The sequence below is a fragment of the Ambystoma mexicanum genome, chromosome 3q, assembly GCF_040938575.1.
Source record: "Ambystoma mexicanum isolate Mex_15411 chromosome 3q, UKY_AmexF1_1, whole genome shotgun sequence".
NCBI classification, from domain to species: domain Eukaryota; kingdom Metazoa; phylum Chordata; class Amphibia; order Caudata; family Ambystomatidae; genus Ambystoma; species Ambystoma mexicanum.
Genome location: NC_090926.1, coordinates 773,264,141 through 773,283,042, shown reverse-complemented (window position 1 = coordinate 773,283,042; position 18,902 = coordinate 773,264,141). Strand labels below are relative to the sequence as shown.

Sequence of the window (18,902 nt, the reverse complement as noted above, 5' to 3'; positions counted from 1 at the left end):
AAGCAGTGGCTGCGAACTCTCAAGTGGCTAATAACCACTGAACAGGTTATCATGTCTGTTCTTGCGAGAGAGGGGCGCCCGCTACCTTTGTAAAACTATTTGTTAAGGAACCTGGGATTGGTAACCCTAGGTCTCCTGGGGGCAACCAGACGTGGTCTCCCTCTCACTGTGCTTAGAGAGGCATCAGCTTCACCTCACTGATGATCCCCAACAAGGGTGAAACATGTGTATGGGGTTGCTGGTGGTACTCTCGTTCAGATTGGAATTGCCATTGTATTTCGGTGCTGGACTGCCCCTGGGCAGGACAAAGACTGATATGCAAATGGATATTTCCCATCTGTGAAAGGCACAGTGAGTAAAAGCAGTGGCTGCGAACTCTCAAGTGGCTAATAACCACTGAACAGGTTATCATGTCTGTTCTTGCGAGAGAGGGGCGCCCGCTACCTTTGTAAAACTATTTGTTAAGGAACCTGGGATTGGTAACCCTAGGTCTCCTGGGGGCAACCAGACGTGGTCTCCCTCTCACTGTGCTTAGAGAGGCATCAGCTTCACCTCACTGATGATCCCCAACAAGGGTGAAACATGTGTATGGGGTTGCTGGTGGTACTCTCGTTCAGATTGGAATTGCCATTGTATTTCGGTGCTGGACTGCCCCTGGGCAGGACAAAGACTGATATGCAAATGGATATTTCCCATCTGTGAAAGGCACAGTGAGTAAAAGCAGTGGCTGCGAACTCTCAAGTGGCTAATAACCACTGAACAGGTTATCATGTCTGTTCTTGCGAGAGAGGGGCGCCCGCTACCTTTGTAAAACTATTTGTTAAGGAACCTGGGATTGGTAACCCTAGGTCTCCTGGGGGCAACCAGACGTGGTCTCCCTCTCACTGTGCTTAGAGAGGCATCAGCTTCACCTCACTGATGATCCCCAACAAGGGTGAAACATGTGTATGGGGTTGCTGGTGGTACTCTCGTTCAGATTGGAATTGCCATTGTATTTCGGTGCTGGACTGCCCCTGGGCAGGACAAAGACTGATATGCAAATGGATATTTCCCATCTGTGAAAGGCACAGTGAGTAAAAGCAGTGGCTGCGAACTCTCAAGTGGCTAATAACCACTGAACAGGTTATCATGTCTGTTCTTGCGAGAGAGGGGCGCCCGCTACCTTTGTAAAACTTATTGCAATAACGTCAGCCCGCAGGGTAAGCGTTTTGCAGGCTCTTTCTTGCAAACCTCCTCATACATACAGTATTCCATAAAGACAAAGTTATTCTCAAGGTAAAGCCTTCTTTTTTTTACTGAAGGTAGTCTCTCACTTCCACTTGTCACAAAAAATTACCTTACCAACCTTCTGCTCACCTTATCATCCAGGAAAGGAGGAGGAGAGGCTACATAGACTGGACCCAAAAAGGGCTCTCGGTTTTTATATTTCCAGAATGGCTAATTTTCGCCAAGATGACCAACTATTTATTGGCTATACTGGTCCCAAATTGGGCCTTGCGGTTACTTAACAAAAAATATCCAGATGGATCATCCTGGCTATTGTCGAATGCTACAGATTAGCGGGCAAGGGCCCACCAGAAGGCCTAAGGGCTCATTCCACAAGGGGCATGGCAACCTCTGCTGCTCTTCAAAGAGGTGTCCCAATTAATGATATTTGCTCAGCGGCCACTTGGTCGTCTATCCATACAATTGTAAGGCATTACTGTCTGGATTCATCTTCCAGTCAAGGAGCACATTTTGCAAAAGCCGTCCTCCATTTAGTCCATGATTAGATCTAAATTTAATTGGTACTTCCACCTCCAAATTATTACTGCTTTGGGAGTCTGTCATAAGATGAGGAATACATGGGAGGACACAAACCATTTGAAGAACGAATTACTTTCCCGTGGTAACGTTCTTTCGATTGCATGTACCTCTCATGTATTCCTCATCGCCCTTTCCAGCCTACCCCGCCGTACAGTTTACGTGTTATTACACTTTACGCTTTCAGTGAGCCTACGGTCTCGGGTACGCCTGGTAATTCCTATTCAGAAGGGGAAAAAACAGAATTTATGCCAATGTGCGTTGCGTGTCCTACTTAGACTGATGTGACATCGAACGGAGACCCTCAAGCGACATCGACTCGAGGACACTGCACACAGCGCCCTCTGTCGAAAAGAAATTCTGAAGTAGTAAAGCTGGAGAGATAATTATCATAAGATGAGGAATATGTGGGAGGAACATCCAATCGAAAGAATGTTACCAGGAGTAAGTAACTAACTTGTTGTTCTTCTCTAAACCAATCACTGTCCTGTGGGTCATACTGCCTCCATCCAATGACAGTCCTCTCCCCTTACGCCCCTCCTCTGGCAGCCATCTTCAGATTTTTACCACACGCTTCAGTGTTGGGAGTCCTCGAGTTTGTTCTCCGAGCTATTTGTAAGATTGTTGGCGTTTTTTGATGGAAAAAGTTCTATTTTTGTTTCGAAGAAGCCTGTGTGCATGCCTCATGCAGGACCGACCGGTCTGAGCAGCGGTCTTCTAAGTCCTTTGAGGGAACCTCATCCGTGGGGGGGCCCAAGTTAAGGCCAAGAGCCGCAGGTCCGAGTCCACCAGGTTCGCTGCCTTCCACCTCGATTGCCAGCAAACAAGCTCCTCTTCGAAGAGGAAGTCATCTACCCTGGCTAACCTACATGAGAAATCTGAGAAGCCGTGGACAGAGGCTAAGAAGGCCGAACAGCCCAAACAGGCTCAACCGGCACAGACTAAGACTTCTTCGGCGACTCTGTCGATGACTGCTACTGCCACGACAGATAAGGGCGCTGATCCTGCAAGGGTAGCCCCCACGGCGCAGGTGTCCCTACCCCTAAGGTGCGACACTGCTGCAGTGACTTTGGCAACGTCTGCAGGCACACCAGAAGGGGGGAAACCAGCTCAGGCCCCGGTTCAAGACCCTCGCGGGGGTGTGGGCGGGGACAGTGAGGTGGGCATAAAAGAGCCCTCCCAGGATGTTGCCAAAACCAGGGAGGTCCCATCCGTGGACGACGAAAACCAGGAGTCCTTACATATGGTCCACAAGAACATTGAAGAAGACGACGGCACAGGGCCATTTCCTTGGATATTCTGTTGACTCTGCACACCTTGGTGTCAGAGATCCAGATGAGGATGGCTCTGGTACCTGTGGTCCCCCAGGTTCCTGCTCAGCCTCCAGCGAAGAAGAGGAAGCATCATCCAACGCCTCCATTTCAACCTCTACCACCACGTCGGGCCCCTTCTCCCCCAGCAGACCCAGACATGGGTACGGGGACGGAAACAGCCACAACAACGGATGATGACGTGGATACCATCTCAGTGGGTTGTGAATCTCCAAATTTGGATGCTCCACATAGGGTGTCCCCCTGATGAGGTGGGATCTTTCCACTCCATGATCTTCAGAGCCTCCAAGCTATTCCAGCTGGTGCCCGATGAAACCAAGTAAGAGGGCTTCTTGTACCAGAGGCGCGAAGCCAAGAGGAAGGCGATCATGGCGGTGCCCCTTCTGGACCATGTTTGGGAAGAGGGTCTGTCCCTCATGAAGAACCCTTGCAACGGGATAGGCTGGAGAAGAAATATAGGGTGCCGGACTCTGCACCCAATTGCCTGAGGTTGCAGCCATCGCCGGATTCAGTGGTATGGACGGCTGCGAGGAAACGGTTGGCCAACCCGTCCTCGTCTTTGGCCCCTGTGGACAGCGAGGGGGAAAAGGATGGACGCCATGTGAAAGTAGGTGATTTACACTGCGGCGTCCATGATAAAGGTGGCCAACGCACTGGCGATCCTGGTGAGGTACAACAGGGAGTTGTGGTGCAAGCTGGGACCAATTCTCCCTGACGATAAGAAGATGGAGGCAGTCACTCTCTTCCTGGAAGGGAAGTGGCATCTGATCACGCCTCACAGTGGCATTGGACATCGCCGACACAGGGTTCCGGCAAATGGGGAGTGGTGTCTGCCTGCGTCGCCAAGGTTGGATGAAAGCCACCTTTTTCTGTCAGGGACTCCAAGCAAAGGTGCTGGACATGCCAATCAATGGAGAAAATCTATTTGGGAAGGTCGTTGATGAGTCCCTCCAGGCCATCAAAACGGATACGGAAACACCCCGTTCCCTGGGCACTCTCCAGCAGCAGCGCTCTCCTTTTCGCTCCTCCAGGGGCAAGTGGAGCAGGTCTTCAAAAAGTTTCTCCACATCATACCATTAGCCTTCCAGATCCACGACTCAGGAAGCCTACAGAGGGCATTCCCAGGCCTACTTTAGCGGAGGACAGCGCTGCCTTCACCCGCAGGGCAGGATACCGGCGCCGAAGCAAGCCTGAACCGACCGGGATGTCGGGCCCCCACTCATGCACCCCGGGGGGAGGCCAGCTGACGAGGTTCATCAGCCAGTGGAGAAAGATCACCACCCACAGATGGGTGTTGGACGCTCTCGCCCAAGGAGACACCCTGGAGTTTCAACACAGGTGTTCGCGGATCCCTCTGGTTACCCGTCAGGAGCAGTACATCCCTCAGCTCCTGGAAGAGGTACGGGCCATGCTGCAAACGCGGCGATAGGGGTCCACGCACACCTTCACGAAGTTCTACTGCGTCAACAGAGATTCCAGGAAGGAGTCCAGAGTCCACCAAGCAGTGCTACGCAACCTTTTTGCTTGAGGTGAGCCTTTTCCAGAGGTAAGAGTTAATTGCTTCTGTTGACCCTTGCCACCTCCTGTGGTTATGTAATGTTGTACTGCCATGTATTCATTATTCATGAGCATGTGAATCCATGCCAGACCCCATGCTGGAGAAGGTTTAAGTTACTTCTGTAACTATAGTTCTCCAGCATGGGTTTGGCATGGATTCACATGCAAACCCATCCTCTGACCCCTCTGCGGCTCTTCTTGGTCATACTGCCACTTTACATGCTTACCAAATCTGAAGATGGATGAAGAGGAGGGACTTAAAGAGAGGACTGTCATTGGACGGTGGCAGTATGACCCAGAGGACAGCGATTGGTTTAGAGGAGAAATATAGTTTTGAAGTGAAAGGGAAACTGTTTTTTCTTTTACCGAGGATTACCAGCATGATGACTGGGAATATTCATGAGCATGTGAATCCATGCCAGACCCATACTGGAGAACAATAGTTACAGGTAAATAACTTCACAATCCTGTCTAGATGCGACGTAGGCTAGTATGTACGGTTATATCTGAATGTGGCACAGGCTATTCTTCACAATCCTGTCTCGATGCGACGCAGGATAGTATGTACGGTTATATCTGATTGTGGCACAGGCTAATATTCACAATCATGTCTAGATGCGACACAGGCTAGTATGTACGGTTCTATCTGAATGTGGCACAGGCTAAAATTTACAATGCTGTCTAGATGCTACGCAGGCTAATATGTAGGTTTCTATCTGAATGTGGCACAGGCTAATATACATAATCCTGTTTAGATGCGACTCAGGATAGTATGTACGGTTCTATTTGAATGCGGCACAGGTTAATATTCATAAACCTGTCTAGATGCGACACAGGCTAGTATGTACGGTTCGATTTGAATGTGGCACAGGCTAATATTTACAATCCTGTCTAGGTGCGACACAGGCTAGTATCTACAGTTCTATCGGAATGTGGTACAGGTTAATTTTCACACTTTTCTGGAGTGGCTAGCATTGTTAGGGTGCAGTTAATTTTGATGAGAGAGATGGCTAGGTAATATGGTTGACCGTTTAGTGGATATATATATATATATGAGCGGTTAACATTTGCCAGAAGGGTTGTACATTAAGCATGCCTCAAGCTAATGGGTGGTGGGGAGGATAGGTACATTAGAGGTGGACCAGTTTAGTCGGGCGCAGTGATTGCTGTGCCCCGTGTCCCCACCAGACCTACTTTGTTGCTGCTGGTTGACGACTGCCTGCTTACTCCTTCCTCTGCTGACACTATCGGGAGTTGCTTCTGCTGGAGCTGCCCTTGTTAGTTGACGCTGGTCGACGTCTGCCTGCTTCCCCTTCTGACATGTGCAGACACCATTTGGAGTCACCTCTGCAGGATCTGTGCTTTGCCCCGGGTCGTCTGCCGCAGGGGCCGCAACGGGCAGATGGCTCCCCTAGCGCGCTCCGTCTATTAGGGGCTCTGGCCAGTCATGGCCAGGGTGGGATTACAACTTGGCAACCACCAGGATGGGTAATTCGTGGAGCGAGGAAGCACTCGCAGGGGTCTGTGGCTTGGAGAGGGTTCAAACGGGGCACACCTCAGCAAGAGGGGGCATTAGGTTGCAGAACACCGCTCACCTGCGCCTTGAGCTTAAAGTGACGAAGAGAGGCATCCACACAAGGAGTAGTGGGGAAGACTTGATTTTATTTGGGGTTAATAAATGTGCATAAGAGACAGTTGGTTAGTGTGGCAGTTGGGAAGGTTATCTTGTGGACAGTGGTGGCTGTTGTCTGCCCTACAGTGATGACTTAAGGAGGCCCCAGGGCCCAATCACTGGTCTTGGGTCTCTGAGGTGAGAACAGCCCATAACATTTTAATCAATTTAGTATTCAATATGCTTAATTTCAAGTTTTCATTCAGTTTGGCACTTGGTTACTTATGTGCAGCCCGCTAGCAGTGCCCCGGCTTTTAAAGTGGATTTACCTGACACTCACTGGTCCTCTGCGTTCCTCTCCTGCAGCTTCTTTTCTGCTCCTCCGGTCGGTGGCCTGACCTCTGTGAGCCCCGCTTGCACGGCGGTTGCTGTCGTGCATACGCTGGCAACTCTGCTACCTCTACGCGGACGGTGTCCTCTCTTCTTACTGTTCCCTCTCAGCTCAAGCTGCCCGTTCTCTAAAGCGGAGGCTTCCAGACCTGTGGCAGCCTAACGGCCCAGCTCCCTTGGGCTCCACAGGTCCTTGGGTATGTCAGCTGGCTTCCTGGCTCCTCCTCAGGTCCCACCACGGCTGCCTCCTCATGAAAAGGGTCCCCTGCTGTTCTCTCCCCCACAGGCCTCTCTGTTGCTCTTGCTGCTGTTCTCTGGCTCTCTTTGTATACACCTGCAACCACTTGACAGGTTGCAAGTGGGGATTCTCAATTGGGCTTGCCTGACTATAATTAAAGCGATATGCCTGACCCTCACAGTACTCTGCAGGCATTATCCTCGTCCCAGTACTAGAGTGTTGAAATTGGTTTTTAGTGTTCATTACTCTGTCACCTCTTCTTCGTCCCACTACTGTCAGTGATAAAATGTGGGGAAATGAGGGAGCTGGCTTACAGTAGCCGATAAAGGATTGGGGAGGGTTAGGTTGGTCTTCAATTGCGATGGGGAGGGGGATACCATGTATCGCCTGTCTTATCCTTGAACCCTGTCTTCTTCACCACCTTTCTGGTGCTTCTAGAGTGGTAATATCTCTGGGCATTTTCCGGGTCGGTGCGTCAGGGATAGCAATACCCCATTACTACCTCTGGGATAGAGAGTTCTTCCTGACGGGAAGATGCGGAATACTGCGTCTCACCTGAGGACATCTCACTCGCAATCCTCAAGGATCCTCCACCCAGGTGATCCTCCTTTGCGTTTCCACCCCCAGGGCCGAGATCCAAGAGTGATGGCCTTTACTTGGCCACCTAAGAAGAGGATGCAAGGGGAGTAGATGTGAGGACGCATCTTCGCAGGTCCGTGCTAAGCTTCAGGCACAGTATGCTGGCTTTGATATTGAGAATCACCACATCAAAGTTGCTAGCAAAGTAAAAACCCTGGGGATAACTCTGGAGTCATCCCTGAGTATGTCAACCTATATTAATACAGTCATAAGCAAGACCCAAAACCATCTTAGATTGTTGAGACTGGTGAAGCCATATGTTTCGGAAACTGTTTCATGCTTGACCGTGTGGTTATAACGCCGAGAATTGATTACTGTAGCCTGCTATTGGTTGGGGCGAACAAGGGCGGTCTAAGAAAGCTTCAAGTGCTGCAAAATGAAGCAGTCCGAATAGTGAAGAACACACCCCAGCACAAACCCATATTGACACACAGGAGGGAGCTGCATTGGCTCCCGGTGGAAGCCAGAATCCGTTTTAAAGCCCTCACAATTGCTCACAACTGTCTCTACGGCCATGCCCCCCAGTACATCAAATACTGTGTTATTGTACCAATGTTTATCATTCAGCTGGGAAAAACTGAGTAACCATTTAGGGGATCTTGCCTGAGTCGCAGTTTCAAACTTTCAACCTTACAGTGGACCAGAGAATGGCAGCAGGCAACTCTGTTTTCTAGCTATCGATCAGTCTCCCTCATCTTCTGAAGACGGGGAACAGAGTAACCATCCCAACACCATTGCCTGAAAGATTCATGAGGGAGTGGGAGAGTCATGTGGTTGGCAGGACAGAGTAGGTGCTTTTGTTTTGCAGTGTAAGTGGCAGCCCCGACTATTTGGAAGAGTGCCCTGTGAGAGGAAACTGTCTGTGTGTTTTTCATGGGCAATGCATCTTCGGCTCTGTATCTATGGGTGTGTCACCTAACCTGTGCATGTGACAGTATCTGTGGGAGCTCTGACCCTGTGGTCTGTGTGTGTATGTGTGTTATCCATATTATTCAAGGTAGTGTCTCGCTTATTCTGTTTTTTACATTAAACATGTTACTGTACAAATGTCTGCTAGAGTAACCTGATCCGCTGATACAATGAGACTCATCTGTGCCAAGAGCAAGCAGGTCCAAGGGAGTGGTTGCTCATTACTGGTGCAAGCTGCCCAGGAATGGAATAAACTTTTGGCAGCTTTACGCACCACAATTGAACCCCTGAAATTTAGGAAAAAATTGAAAACGACTTTGTTCGAATGATAATTCCCAGTTCTGGTCATAATCTCTTCTCTTGATGCGCCCTAATGCCTGCTGGCTCCGCCGCTATATGAATAGATAAATAAATAAATAAATAAATAGACCTGGCCCGGGAGTATACCAGGTGTTGTGTGAGTTTGGTACCTGTTGTGGCATTCTAAAGAGGGAATCTAAAGGAAGATTCATAACCTTAGGATTTTGAACTGCATTGGTCATTACTTGCTAACTACTTTCCTTATTTTATTTCTATTGGCTCGACACTTATGTCCTTTTGACCGGACCACATGACTGTAGCGTGCGTGTGTGGATTTGTTTTTGGGGCACTATGAAATACATCCTTGGGCCTGTGGCTTCCCTTTTGCATGATGTTTATGGCACTTGGGAGTACCAGATGTGGTGGTGGCACTGCGTGTGTGTGTCTGTAGTAGTTAAGGACTTGGCTTTGTTTCTTTGTTTATTTACATTGGCTAATTTACTTTATTTATTTTCCTAGGCTCGCCACTCAACATACGGGATAAGAAAATGCTTCCTATTCCTTCTGCAGTGTCAACTTACTCTTGCCATTGTTCAGGTGAGTAGTCCTTTATCACACCTCTTATTCGGTGGCCACCTCAGCCAGCTTTTAGAAGTGCTGCTGTCTTACATTCTGTGCTCTGGTGAGATATTCCACCTCTACATTTATACTCCTTAGTCATTTACTCCCTTTGTGTAAATGAGTCACGACCTGGTATCAAGTAGCCATAGCATAGTTTCATCCAGAGTTCAGAAACACAACAACAGAGCACTGAACACTTAGGCACGCTTCACTAAGTTGTATAGATGACTGAAAACAGCCCACACACAAGTATTCTATTGGCACACACAGCCAAAACAAATTAGAGGGAACATTGCTTGGTACTATACAAATCACTGATTATGAGGTATAGGGAAGAGGAGGTACATATGTATCAAAAATCTCTAATTCATATCTTCCATCATCCACCTGTTAACAGTTTGGTTCACTCTCCCTATACTTGGGACATTATTTTACATACCCGCTACTGATCACATATTCATTTACAATCACTATAACACATGATTTCATATACATACCGTAAGGGTTTAGAAGTAGGAGACTGACACACAGGTGGCAAATATTTGGCTGTAGACTTTTTTAATATAAAATAAGAGCCTTACCTGACCCTATTACTAAGAGCGGTTTCCCTTCCTCAATCAAGTTCTAAGGATACCATCAGGATGTCTGTCCAAAACAAATAGTCCACTGTTGTGTGTCAAAAAGTAAAATGGTGATGATCTTGGTCCAGAAGAATGGCTTCTTTCTTCTGGGTGACAACTCTCGGGTAATGGAGAAAAAAAAAGGAAAGGTTCTTCAAAAAGGTCAAAACCAAAAGTATCAAAAACTTTCTTGGCTTGGCACTCCATCAACGCACAGTGAAACAGAAAGTCTTGTGTCTTCACAGTGTTGGGGGAGATGACTCCCTCTCCCCCTAATCTTCCTCTGGTTTCTCAATACTTTTCACTGTACCTGGAAGAACAACGGATTTCTTTTGGCCTTTACCGTGCAGTTCAGATTGCCAGGGGGAATGACTCCCTTCCTGGTCTTTCTTGGACTTCTCACAATGCCTAGGAAATTACTCCCTTCCCTTGGCTTCTCACACAATGTTAACAAACACCAGGGTGGGACGATTCCCTTTTCCTGGCCTTTCTCTGACTCTTCACAATGCCAAGAGAATGATTCCCTTCTCTTGGCTTCTTTCACAATGTTCAACAACACCAGGGGGACTAACTCCCTTCGCCTGGCCTTTATCAAGCTTTCACAATGCCGAGAGAATGACTCCCTTTTCTTAGGTTCTTTCACAATGTTCATCCACACCAAGCAGAATTAATCCCTCCCCCTGGCCTTTCTCATGATTTTCACAATGCCAAGAGAATGACTCCCTTCTCTTGGCTTTTTTCGCAATGTTCATCAATACCAGGGTGTTTTCTGTCTGTCAAGCCCGACCCACAGGCTTGTGTTGGGCAGACATGGTGTACTCCCCTGCCAGGTACTGCCTCAAGGAAGAGGCACCTTGGAGGAATTCTCTTTCCCTTTTCAGATCTTCCCCTATACATGGGTCACTATCCTGCCAAGTATAGGCTTTTTACCACTTCTTCCTAACCACTCTCTTTGGGTCCCAGACCCTCTTAGTAGTGTGTCAAAGGTTTCTCATTTTCTCTCTATGGGTTCCAAGTCCCTTCTGTATTTCCCTACTGGCCCTTGAGTACTTTCTCTGATGGGTGCAGGACCCAGACTCTCTTTTCTTGCTTGGTTTTGCTGATAGACTTGGTTCACTCTCCTGCCAAGTACTATTGTGTGGCTCAAACGTCCAACAGAGTTCCTTTCCCTCTGTCAGGGTCCCATACCCTATATTCTCGGCTTCTCTTTCTCCCCTCTGGGCTTTCCTCCACCTTCTTGGGCCCCAGTACCTTCCTGGTGACCTGCGTACCCTTTCTTCTTAAAAAGGGTCTGTGATGGTTCTGGGGTTTCCTTCGTGCATGCTGTCAGCTGTAGGGCTACCCTGACCCTTTTAGTCCTTCTTTGGTCTGCGGCAGCTCAGCAGCGACAATTCTCCTTTGGGTAGCAGGGCTCTTCCTTCCTGTGCTTCCCATTTTTCATGAACAGCCGGAGCTTCACTTTCTTGGCTTGCCGAGCGGTGCCTCCACTCTGGGTCAGATCCGGACCTTCTTGCTCCCGCCTCTGCGTCCTCGTCTGCCTTCTTCCTCTTTCCTGGGCTGTGCTTGTTCTTGCGGTTCCTTCAGAGAGGGTTTGACTCTGTTATGAGTTACTTCTCAGTTTTTATAGTTGTAGAATGTCCATATAGACTGCAATGCTTACTGTGGTACCCCAGGGTGCTCCTCATGGCTCTGCACATCATCTTCGTCCCAGTACAAGTATGATTACTCTTTATTGGCTTTTGCTGAACTCTTCCTCGTCCAAGTTGTTATTTCAAGTGTTGGACTATCTACTCTACACAATTACATGGAAGGGACGACATACAGGGATTTATCACGCCCCATGCTTCAGTTCTGTTTTTCTGCATGCATTCGCATCGGGAATATGACTTTGAGTTTCTCAAATTTTTGTGAAATTAATAGTCGTTTTCCTCAGAAAACCTTGACGCAATGCCGTCTCACCAGATTTCAGGCTTCACGATTGTGAGGCCAAAATGTCCGTAACTGATGCCCACAACATTTGTTTATGGTGACTAGGTGTTGGTCACGTCACTTAGGCCTGCGTGTCATGCTAAAAAATGTAGCCGAAATCTCTACGTGAGAGGGCTGGCAAAACTGGCCTTGGGTCTCTCGTCCGCAAAATCTCCTGCGCTGCCTCTCGTCTGGTCTTCCGAGAAGGGGAAAGAAAAACATTGCAAAAAGACCAAGAAACGGTCCCATTTCCAGGAGCCATTCATTGTCGTCTTCCTCGCAGAAGACAAAGCAGCACCAATGTCATCGACGCAAGTCCAGTTCCTTGTTGCAACGAGGTAACAGGGCCGACCACTCAGGAAGAGTGGGAACGTTTTAAAACTTCCATGCTTGAAATGTTTAGACAGCTAGCTGCTTTAGGTGCGGTTCCAGCCCCTGACCAGCAAGATTTGACACCGAAAGCGGCGCTCGGTGCTTCCGACCCCAAGCCAGCCACTCCGTCGATGCTGTTGGTGTTGAAAACATCTTCAGGCGCCACGCCAGCGAGGCATACATCGCTGGAAGGCCGCAAGGCCGAGGCCTATGGCATCCATTGGTCATCCAAGCATCCAACAGGTTCGAAACCTATTGCGTCGGCGGTCAAGTCCTTGGCGCCGACAGTTGGCGATGGTTCGCTTGTACCGTTGTCAAGAGCGGGGTTCCTTGACTCGATGCAGTCAGTTTTCAGCATCGATGACCCCGATGATCAAGTCAATTCCGTTCACACGGGAGCCGGTGGCTGCGATTATTTCGATGACCAGGCCAATTTATTGGCCCTGACTCAAGGTCTACAGGACGCTAGTGACCTCGATACTTCCCCAGACCTTGAGTTGCAGCAGAACCAGCCCTACACTGATGCCAATGTCAAGTTCAGGGCTATGGTTGATAGGTCTGTTGACACCCTTGGTTTGAAATCGTCTGCCACACCTCTTCAAGAGTATGAGCTTACTGATACCTTGGACAAGGGTCCCACAGTTGAACATAACATGCCATTTAACCCAGCCATTGCAGACCCTTTATGGCAGCACCCTTGCACTATTCCCCCTGTAAACACCAATTTTAAAGGGCAGTATTGGCCGGCAAGAGGAGATCCTTCTTTCTTCGCCGCACACCTTTCCCTGGAAGGGTTGTTCATACAGGCTGCCACTATTTCCACCAGACTAGCAGCATCCACTTCCAATCTGCCTCCGGACAGGGAGGGAAAGAAATCGGACGCATTGGCCAAAAAGGTGTTCACCTCTGGCAGCATGGCCCTCAAAGCCACAAACATAGCCTGCGAATTTCCAAAATACTCCTTCGGCTTGTGGAAAGCTGTGGAACATGCTGCTGAATACGAACCTGAGGGTGCCATGGCGGGTGGATTTTTACAACTCGTAAGAACGGGAAGGAGGTTGCCAAACAGTCATTGCAAATGGGCCTGGACGTAGCAGAATGCGTTGGGCGATCAATGGGTTCAGTAGTGGTAATGGGACAGCAGGCCTACCTGAAAAAGTCTGGCTTCTCCTCGAATTTTAAGAACAGGCTGCTGGACATGCCCTTTGAGGGAGACATGCTTTTCAGTCAGAAAGTGGACGAATCCTTGGAAAAGTGAAAAGAATCCAAGTTAGCTGCTAAATCACTGGGCCTAGCGGCACAGCCGGCCACACCTGCCTTCCGCTTTGCTTCCAGAGGCAGGGTCTAGAGGCGTTACGTACCCTATGGCAGGAAGGCGCAGCTCCTGCACGCCAGGCAGGTGCAGAGGTGCTTCTCGTGTCCCAGAAGGGGCAGAGGGGCCTCTAGAGGCCAACAAGCAGCAACAACGGCGGGGGCGCTTGAGCCCTCTAAGCCGCTTTGATTTCCCCTTCCACATTGCACCGGTTGATGGACGGTTGGCACGGTATTGGCCCCACTGGCCGGAGATAACGTCCAATGCCTGGGCCCTGCAGTTGATTTGGTGGGGTTATTTTTTGCCCTTTTTAAAAAGACCACCAGACAGACCCGCACTGCCCCCAATCCAACCGGGACAGGAGCTCTAGGAAGAACTGTGAGCCCTGTTGTCAAAGGGTGCCATGGAAGAGGTACCTCCCGAACAGAGAGGTTCCAGCTGGTATTCCTGATATTTCCTGGTACCCAAGAAGGGAGGCGGTCTCCATCCCATTCTGGACCTCAGGGCTCTAAACAAGTTCCTGAGGAAAGAAAAATTTCAGGGTGGTGACGTTGAGCCAAATTCTCCATGCTCTCGAATTTGAGGACTGGCTGGTGTCAATAGACCTGCAGGATGCTTATTTCCATGTGCCAATACACCAAAAGCACAGGAAATTACTAAGGTTCTTCGTAGGGGACAAGCACTACCAGTTCAAGGTGCTGCCCTTTGGGTTGACCTCCGCTCCAAGGGTCTTCACCAAGCTCATGGCGGTAGTTGCGGCTCACCTCAGGTGATCCGGGGTCCATGTATTCCCGTACCTGGATGACTGGCTGATCCGGGGGAAGACGGCAGGGCAAGTCTGGTCTCATCTGGACTTGCCTACTACTGTACAGGCTGGGCTTCTCCCTCAACTTGAAGTCTCATTTGACACCAGTTCAGCGGCTCCAGTTCATCGGAGCAGTCCTAGACACTCGGGTAGCGAATGCTTTTTCTCCCGAGGAGAGAGTCAGCAACTTAGCACAGATGGTGCATTTGTTTCAGAACTATGGCACCCTACCAGCAGCTTACTTCCACTGCCTTTTGGGTCCTGTATTTTTCTAGTGCCAGAGGGCAGGCTTGACATGAGATCCCTTCAGTGGCTCCTGAGGGACCAGTGGTCTCAGTGTCTGGGAGCACTCACAGATCACCTCTATGTCCTGCCAGGTAGTCTGCGAACTCGGCTGATGGAACACGTGCGGGGGACCCCTTCTGGTCTTCTTGCCCTCAGGCCTGAGTGTCATGATTCCTGCCCCTCATGTCCCCAGCCCTCCAAGATGTCAGGCTGGAGCCAGGCCATGATCACCTACATGGCCCTCAAGGGCCTCTCCATCCCTCCAAAGACCCACTTGGAGTCAGACTTGGCGCTTGTGGCACCAGACTCACTCACTCCCATAGGATAACATTGGGGATTGGACTTGTAGTGCATGATGGGGACAAGATGGATGCTCCCCACATATTTCGGTTCCCAGAACTGCATGTGCGGTCTAGTCTTTGTGGTGTGGTTCAGCCCAGAGACACCTGGGATACCCAGCAACTATTTAAGCCACATCCAGGCTGAGAAACATACTTTGCGTTTTCTGCACCTGCAGCGTGACACTCACCGTGTTCGGATGGGTCTCCAGTAGGCCTGCATCTTTTTTCTGCGCTCAGCTCCTGCAAGAACAAGAACATCCTTAGAAACAGCCTTACCTTGCGGCGCTTCTGCCCATCATTCATCGTTCCTTCTGTTCTGCGGGCATCTTCGGCAGTGTCATTCCTATCCCGGCACGCCGCTTCCTAAGGAAAAGGGAAAAGAACAGAAAAAAGGCATTAGTAAGCATTCTGCAAATCTTTGCTTATTTTTAAATACAGTACGAGCTTCAAACGCTTACCTGAATCCCAGCCGCTCTGGGGGAACTCTGTCTCCGGAACTTCTCATCCATCTGCAAGAAGGAAAAGACACTCCAGGTTAGCGTGGAAACATCTAGAGGCGCTGCATACCGCGCTTACCCACCGCATTTGTTCTTCATAACCGGCATCGACGGTGAAAACGTTGCAGCATCTAAAAGACACAGAAAAAGAACTCAGTTCAATGCAAATATGAAAGGGGTGCATCGCACATCGCGCTCTAACTCACCTTCAGCGCTACTCATCTCAGCAGCACGCTGCCATCCCGGGATGCTGGCCATCATCTAAGGAAGGAAAGGAACGAAATTAGAGAACTGTTCAAAAGACTCATTATACTTACCTGTCGGACTCTTGCCAGTGAAGTAACTAGGCAGCAACGAGCCTGCATCAAACAACGCGCCCCAGCGCTGAAAGCAGGACGGAGAGCACACTATCCAAGAAAACAAGGAGAGCTATGGATTAAAGGGAAGGGTTGGACCCCGGGGAAGAAGGGGTTCAAGCACACAGAGACATAGGGGAGTTAAACTCTACCAATCCTGTGTTTCAGGCCCAGTCTCCAGTCGAATAGCCTCCAGGGAAGGGTTTGAGGTCGTAAGAGGTCAGAACAGGCTGAGTGACGTCCCTGTGGATACCAGGTGAGAGTTACACTGAGTGATCACTGATGCGTCTCTGAACAGTTGGGGCGCCCACTGCTAGGATTTGCAGCTGAGCGGCCTCTGGTCTCCATCAGAAGCCAGGTGGCACATCAACAGGCTGGAGTTGCGGGCCATCAGGTTAGCCCTGAGGGCTTTTGCCTTGTCTCTCAGAGGGAAGCATGTCCTCGTCCTGGCGGACAACACAGTGGCCATACACTACCTCAACAAGCAGGGTGGTGTGCACTCCTGCCCCCTCTGCACAGAGGCGAAATAGCTGTGGTTCTGGTTACCGGAGAACCAAATCCCGGTCTCGCCAGTTCATCTGGTGGGGACGGAGAACACATTGGCGAAAGCTCTGAGCAGACAGAGCACGGTCTCAAACGAGTAGAAAGTGTGCCAAGAAGTCCCAGAGGAGGTCCTTGCTCTCTGGGGTACCCCAGCAGTGGATCTGTTTGCCACAGAGTCCAACAGGAAGTGCAAACAGTTTTGCTTGAGGGAGTTCCCAGCGAATGGCACACTCTGGTGTATTGGACCTTCCCTCTCCACTACACCTTACCCCCGATTCCCGTCATTCCTTGGGTTCTCAGGAGGTTGAAGAGATTTTGAGCAACCATGATCTTGATAGTTCCAGATTGGGCGAGGAGGACGTGGTACTCGGGTTCTTGGATTTGACCATCTGTCCGCCTCACCAGTTGCCTCGACATCTGGATCTCCTGACCCAGTCGGAGGGTCGAGTGCTCCACCCGAATCTGGATTCCCTCAACCTACATGCGTGGCTCTTGAGAGGATGAGGTATAATGATTGGGACCTCTCAGAGGAGATACTTGAGGTGTTTCTGGCTGCATGCAGACCCTCTACACGATCTCTGCACACGTGCAAGTGGAGAAGATTTGAGGCTTGGTGTAGGGAATGTGAATTTGACTGTCTTGCCCCACCACCACAGTGATGGAGTTTCTTCTGTCAGTGGCCTTGTCAGGCCTTCAGGTTACAACAGTCAAAGGGTATCTGGCGGCACTGTCTGTGTTCAAGAGGTCAGCAGACCAAGGTTCCTGCTTTGCTATTCCGGTCATGGCCCAATTCCTGAAGGGCCTTCTCACACATTCTCACACACCAACCCCTTTTGTGGTCCCAGATTGGGATCTTAATCTGGTTTTGACGTACTTGGTGGCTGCTCCGTTTGAGCCTATGCCCTCATGTTCTTTATAGCTGTTGTCCCTTAAAACAGCCTTCTTGGTTGCAATCACTTCTGCCGGCCAGGAGGGTTAGCGAGCTGCAAGATTTGTGCTGCAAATCCCCTTTTCTAATGTTCTTTTGTGAAAAAGTCTCAGTCAGGTCCAGGTTTCTTCCTAAGGTGGTGTTGGTGTTTCACCTGTCCCAGTCTATCGATTTGCTGGTCTTTTACCCTCCTCCACATTCCTTGAAAGAGGAAGAGCGGTCCACTGCCTTGACCCCAAGAGAGCATTAAACTTCTATGTTGCTCGCACATCTGAGTTTTGGAAGTGAGACCAGTTATTTGTGGCCCATTCTTTGTCTCAAAAAGGTCTTGCCATAACCAAACCAACCCTGTCAAGTTGGATTATTTTGTGCATAAGCTAGTGTTGACAATCGGCAGGCAGGGAGCTTCCAGCGGGCATCAGGGCTCACTCAACCATAGGGGATTCGGCCTCTACAGCCCTCCAAAGAGGGGTTCCTGTTAGGGACATATGTCGGGCAGCCACTTGGTCATCCTTACATACATTCACTAAGCACTATGCCTTGTATGTTTCACGGGGAGCTGATGCACTGTTTGGACAGAGCGGTTCTACAGAATCTGCTTGTTTAAAACCTTCTGCCCTCCTCTGTTATTCTAACTGCTTGGGGAGTCCAGCAAGATGAGTAATCTGCAGGAGAAAGGCAATCCATTGAAGGAGAAATTACTCACCGTAATGATCTTTCTATGGATTCTTCTCCCACAGATTTCTCATCAGCCCTCCCATACATCCCTGCTCACAGTTCTGTGGCTTGTCGCTTCTGTCCAAATGAAAAGACATCTTGTGATGGCTCTTAGACGACCGCTTCGAATGGATTGTGTCCTCCCAGGTATTCCTCATCTCATGATATTTCCATTTCCAGCTTCAGCTGCTTCGGAAGATTTTTCCAGCAAAGGGCGCTGCGCCTCGATGTCAGTCGACGCGATGTTCCTTGGAGGCCTCCTTCTTGATGTCATCTACGGTATAAAGCATGTGCATCAACCGTTGGCTTCAGTTCTGTTTTTCCGCAAATGTTATCGCTTTGGATACGGTACTCTTCAGTTCCATATCAAGAATCTTAGAATATATCATTCAAAATGGCATCATCATCGGCATCTTCGACTCCGAGATCAGGGTTTAAGAAGTGCCAAGATTGTGGGGCTAAGATGTCCCTTACGAGCCCCCATCGGGTGTGTCGGTGGTGCCTCAGTTCCTCTCACGCTACCTTAGACAAGCCGAGAAATGTTTCTCCTCATCGTAAAAAGACAGAGGTCGAGATCACGCAGTGGTTCTCACCACACCTCATCTTCACAGTGAAAGGGCACCATAGGTCGGCGTCTTCGACGTCGAATTCCTCCCCAGAATGGGTTACATGCCTGACTAAATCGGCCTCTCCGGCTGAGTGGGAGAAGTTCAGAGTAAAAATTGATGCAAGTTTTTGAGAATGCGGCATTGAACCCC

The 18,902-nt window shown here is 49.6% G+C and overlaps 1 protein-coding gene across 5 annotated transcripts in view; it reads left to right on the top strand.

The window, feature by feature from the left end:
* The window catches only part of TMEM94 (transmembrane protein 94), a 2,019,771-nt gene that overhangs the window by 1,557,530 nt on the left and 443,339 nt on the right, over positions 1 to 18,902 (top strand). For all 5 annotated transcript variants that reach the window (XM_069654803.1, XM_069654805.1, XM_069654804.1 and 2 more), the window contains one exon: positions 9,299 to 9,376. In XM_069654803.1, the coding sequence (XP_069510904.1) occupies positions 9,299 to 9,376 (78 nt within the window). The remainder of the gene's footprint in view (positions 1 to 9,298; positions 9,377 to 18,902) is intronic.